Source organism: Belonocnema kinseyi, chromosome 2 (genome assembly GCF_010883055.1).
Source record: "Belonocnema kinseyi isolate 2016_QV_RU_SX_M_011 chromosome 2, B_treatae_v1, whole genome shotgun sequence".
Classification (NCBI taxonomy): domain Eukaryota; kingdom Metazoa; phylum Arthropoda; class Insecta; order Hymenoptera; family Cynipidae; genus Belonocnema; species Belonocnema kinseyi.
The window spans coordinates 71,513,275-71,517,397 of record NC_046658.1 but is presented as its reverse complement, the minus strand read 5'-3'; the positions used below and the strand labels follow the sequence as shown (position 1 = coordinate 71,517,397).

Here is a 4,123-nt window from a genome sequence, read left to right as displayed (position 1 = left end):
TCAATCACACATTGAATGCGGGACGCGTACTGTCTTGCCCAGCCTATCTTTATGGCAAGTTGATGCATTCGTCTTTTGGTCTTATGATCAGCCGTTGGTTATATATATATATATAAATATATCGTTCATCATAAATATATATATATAAAAATATATAAAAAGGTAATTATGATAAATTGTTCGACTTTTTGAATTCTCTGAATAGCCGTACAGAGAATTTTTGAATTTTTAAAAAAGTGGTCTAAAAAATATGTAAAATATACCCCCTTTTTGAATTTTGATCCAAAAAAGCTGGCTAACAAACTTGATCTTTAGTTTGAGACACTAAACAAGTGTACCGCAGGCCAATCTGAAAGATTAATTTTTTCAAAAGTTATCGTGTTCACAGACAGACATACATACATACAGACACATTCGTAAAAACCTGTTTTTGGGATTCAAGGGGTCCTAAAACGTGAACATTTTATAAAAACTGGGGGGGGGGGGGGGGGAGTCAAATTTTACACAAATCTAATACTTTCTTTGATAAGAATGTAAAATTATCAATTTTCATCCAACAAAGATACATTCTCAACCAAAAATAGAATGGTTAATTTTTCTGTTAAGAATCTAATTCTTAACAACTATAAAGATTAATTTTCTATAAAAAAGGCGAATTTTTCAGAAATTAGATACATTTTCAAACAACTAGTTTAATTTCTAAATAAAAAATATCAATTTATCAATCGCATAGTTGAATTTTTATCCAAAATAGAGGAACCTTCAATCAAAAATAAAATGGTTATTTTTTCTGTTAAAAATCTAATTCTTAACAACAACGCAAACAAATTTTTAGCAAAATAGTCAAATTTTCTACTTAAAGGTACATTACTAGTTTAAAAACTTGGTTTTCAACACAGTGGTTATATTTTCAACCAGAGATGAATTAAAAAAAAATTATTTTAATTCAGAAATATTTCTTCTTAAAAATACCAATTCTACTGTAAAAACCACCTGAAGTACTTTCTTTATTTAAAGTGTAGTAGAACTTTAAAATTGCGACGAATTCTGACTTCAAAGAGGAATTTTTTTAAATCCCTTTCTTCAAAATCCGAATTATGATTCTTTTAAAAATTCCCATTCCATGTAAAAAATTGCTTGCTCCAAGTGAAATTATATTTCTTTACCGAAACTCCCTGCCCTAAAATAAAAACGATAAATATTTTCTAAAATTCCCTGTTCGCATATATAATAAATCCATTTTTTGAAAAAATTTGAGAAAATGATTATTTTTTGTATCTTTGAAATATCATAAATTCGAGTACCAAACTTACTTCAGTAATAGTATTCAACAATAGATTATAATTTAATAAGAGTAAAGTGAGATAATCTGACAAACCTGTGATCGTAGAACAAGTAAAAATCACTTTTCAAAATAAACAAATATGATTAAAATAATGAAAACTTGAATTTTACTGCAATCAGAAGTAAATTTCCGGTTTTTAAATTAAATTCCCGATCATTTCCCGGTTGTTTCCCGGTAAATAAAGTTTTCGGTCATATCCCGGCCAAGTGGCAACCACGACTAGGTGCAATTTTTCATTAAAGAACTTACCTCAGATAAACCGTAATCATTGTTTAAGGAAACAAAGTTATCTTTGGCCTTGATGAGAGTGATAGGTCCGTCATATTTGCTGGATGGTTTATACATATTCGCTGCCCGCAGCTTCTTGAAAAACAAACTTCCAGCGACTTTTAGGTCTTCTGGCTTAAAGGGAGTATTTCCTATTAACTCCAACATTTTATTTAAGGATTCCTCGTCAGATTTAGTCTCTCTTAATATGCTATATGCCTGAAATGAAAAAAAAAATTGTTAATGATATTAATAGGTGGAATTAGAATTAGAGTTCAGACTTCACAGTGATCCTAAATAATATTTTAGAGAAAATAGGGAATTTAAAAGAGAAAAATAGGAGAATATAATTACTAATCTGATAGAAGTTAAAAAATGCTTGAACTCTTTAATATCCATGACGAAATTCATCCAAGTGTTCGCAATAGTCAACTTCATAAAGAGATATTGCAAAAAAAAGTCAAATTAAGATTTTTTCGAAAAATTGGATTAACTCTGGAAGTAATTAACATTTTTTAAAGTTTTTGGGGCCATTATAAATTCAAGTCTCTACATATTTAAAGCAATCGCTAGAATATTTTTAAATTTTTGGAGCCTAGATTCAATCACAATCTCTTCTTAAAATCATTAATTATTATATTTTAATTAATTTTAGTAATATTTATAAAAAGATTGTTTTGAATTTTTAGAAATACTTTGGCGAGTATAATTAGTGTTTTATAGTGTTTTCTCTCGTTTTTATTTGTCAGTAATAAATTATGATTGAAGCTATAAGCATAAGCTTTGAAAAGGAAATAGCAGGCCTCACAGTCCCTATGGGATAGAATATAGGGGCCGAAGAGTACTTTTTGTCACGGTAATAGGGTAGGTGAATTTGAAAAATTCAAATTAATTGAAAACAATTTAAAAATATGAAAAAACTTAATTAAATGTAGTGACTCTGAAATGAGTTTAGAAAAAGTCCAGGGAATTCAGAAGAATTGGATAAAATGCCTAAGAATTCAAGATACGGTTAGAATGACTTCAGTATAGAATAAATAAAAACGATTAACAAATTTTTTTAAAATCAATTGAATTAAGTAGAATCGAGCAAATTTAGAAGAACTGTAGTGAATTAAGAAAATTAAAGAGAATAACAAATAATTTAAAAGAATCCAGGATATATTAACTCTTAAACGGCCAAAACGCCGGTATACTGCTTTTTAACGACCAATAACTAAGATTATTCGACACTAGAAAAAATTGAGACACATATATTTTTATTGCTTAAGATCTCCTCTTTCCGACGGTGCCAATGAAATTCCTCAAAAAATGTATTTATTATCCCGAAATGCAGTTTAAACAAAAAAAAACGTGATTTTTCGTGCCTATTTTTTTTGTGAACCATTTTCCAAAGCTTTTCGAGTCTGTAATTAACCTGGAATCTCACTAACCGGTGGAATAAATGTCTAAACTTTGAGAATCCATGGTTCAAAGATCGATTTTTCGTTTTAGTATTTTCAAAATGGCGTCTTAATGGCAAAATTTTTGTGAAAACATTCATGAATTTTCTTACAATAAGCGATGCGCTTTTCGGAAAAATCATCAAGAATAAAAAGTTTTTGTAATCAGCCAAGGAATACGCCTGAATTTTTTCGAAGCGTTTTGAGCAAAATTTTGGATTTTGCATATGAACAATTTTTGAAAAATTCAAAATTTTGCTGAAAACGCTCAGGAAAAATTCAGGCGTATTCCTCGGCTGATTACAAGAACTTTTTATTCTTGACAAATTTTCCGAAAAACGCAGAGTTTTTCAATTAAAAATTTCCAACGACTCCGTAATCTTTATTGCACTCTGACATCAAACCACACCTTCACGGCATTGTCATCCTGGGAATTTTCGAGTACACCCAGCAAAAAAAAAATGCCAAAGCGTAAAGCCTCAAAAATTGCAACAAACTCCGAATCGGAATGGGATTCCGATGAAAATGATGAACGTATCATAATACCTAATCCAGATTACTCTGGCTCTGATGGAGATGATTCATCAGATGACGAGAATTCGGGATCGGAATTTCCCAGACCGAATGTATCATATAGATCTGTTTTCCATAACTACACAGCATCTCAAAAACAATTGGAACCAAATCACGTTTTTTCATGGAGTAACGAAGAAAAAGTTGGCCCTGGAAATCTAGATGATCAAGTTTTTCTGTCTGATAATGTACGGAAAAAAAATAGTATCTATGTCACCTGTGGAGTTATTTGAATGCTTTTTCTCCAGAGAAATAAAAAACTATATCATAGAAGCTAGCCAACAAAATGGCTTACAAATATCTACAGAAGAACTAAACACTTTCATAGGTATATTAGTGCTGTCATCCTACAATATCCGAAATAATACGAGGGTGGATTGATAAGTTTCCGGCATGACCAAGAAAAACAACGTTTTTAAGAATTTTCTTTTTTTATTTCTCAACATAATCTCCTCCAAGGCTGATACATTTCTCATAGCGGTGTTCTAGTCTAGTA

General features: G+C 30.2%; 1 protein-coding gene across 2 annotated transcripts in view; it reads right to left on the bottom strand.

Annotated features, from left to right (window-relative positions):
* Positions 1-4,123, bottom strand: part of LOC117168122 (fatty acid synthase) — a 53,976-nt gene that overhangs the window by 2,802 nt on the left and 47,051 nt on the right. For both annotated transcript variants that reach the window (XM_033353528.1, XM_033353530.1), the window contains exon 6: positions 1,595-1,831. In XM_033353528.1, the coding sequence (XP_033209419.1) occupies positions 1,595-1,831 (237 nt within the window). The remainder of the gene's footprint in view (positions 1-1,594; positions 1,832-4,123) is intronic.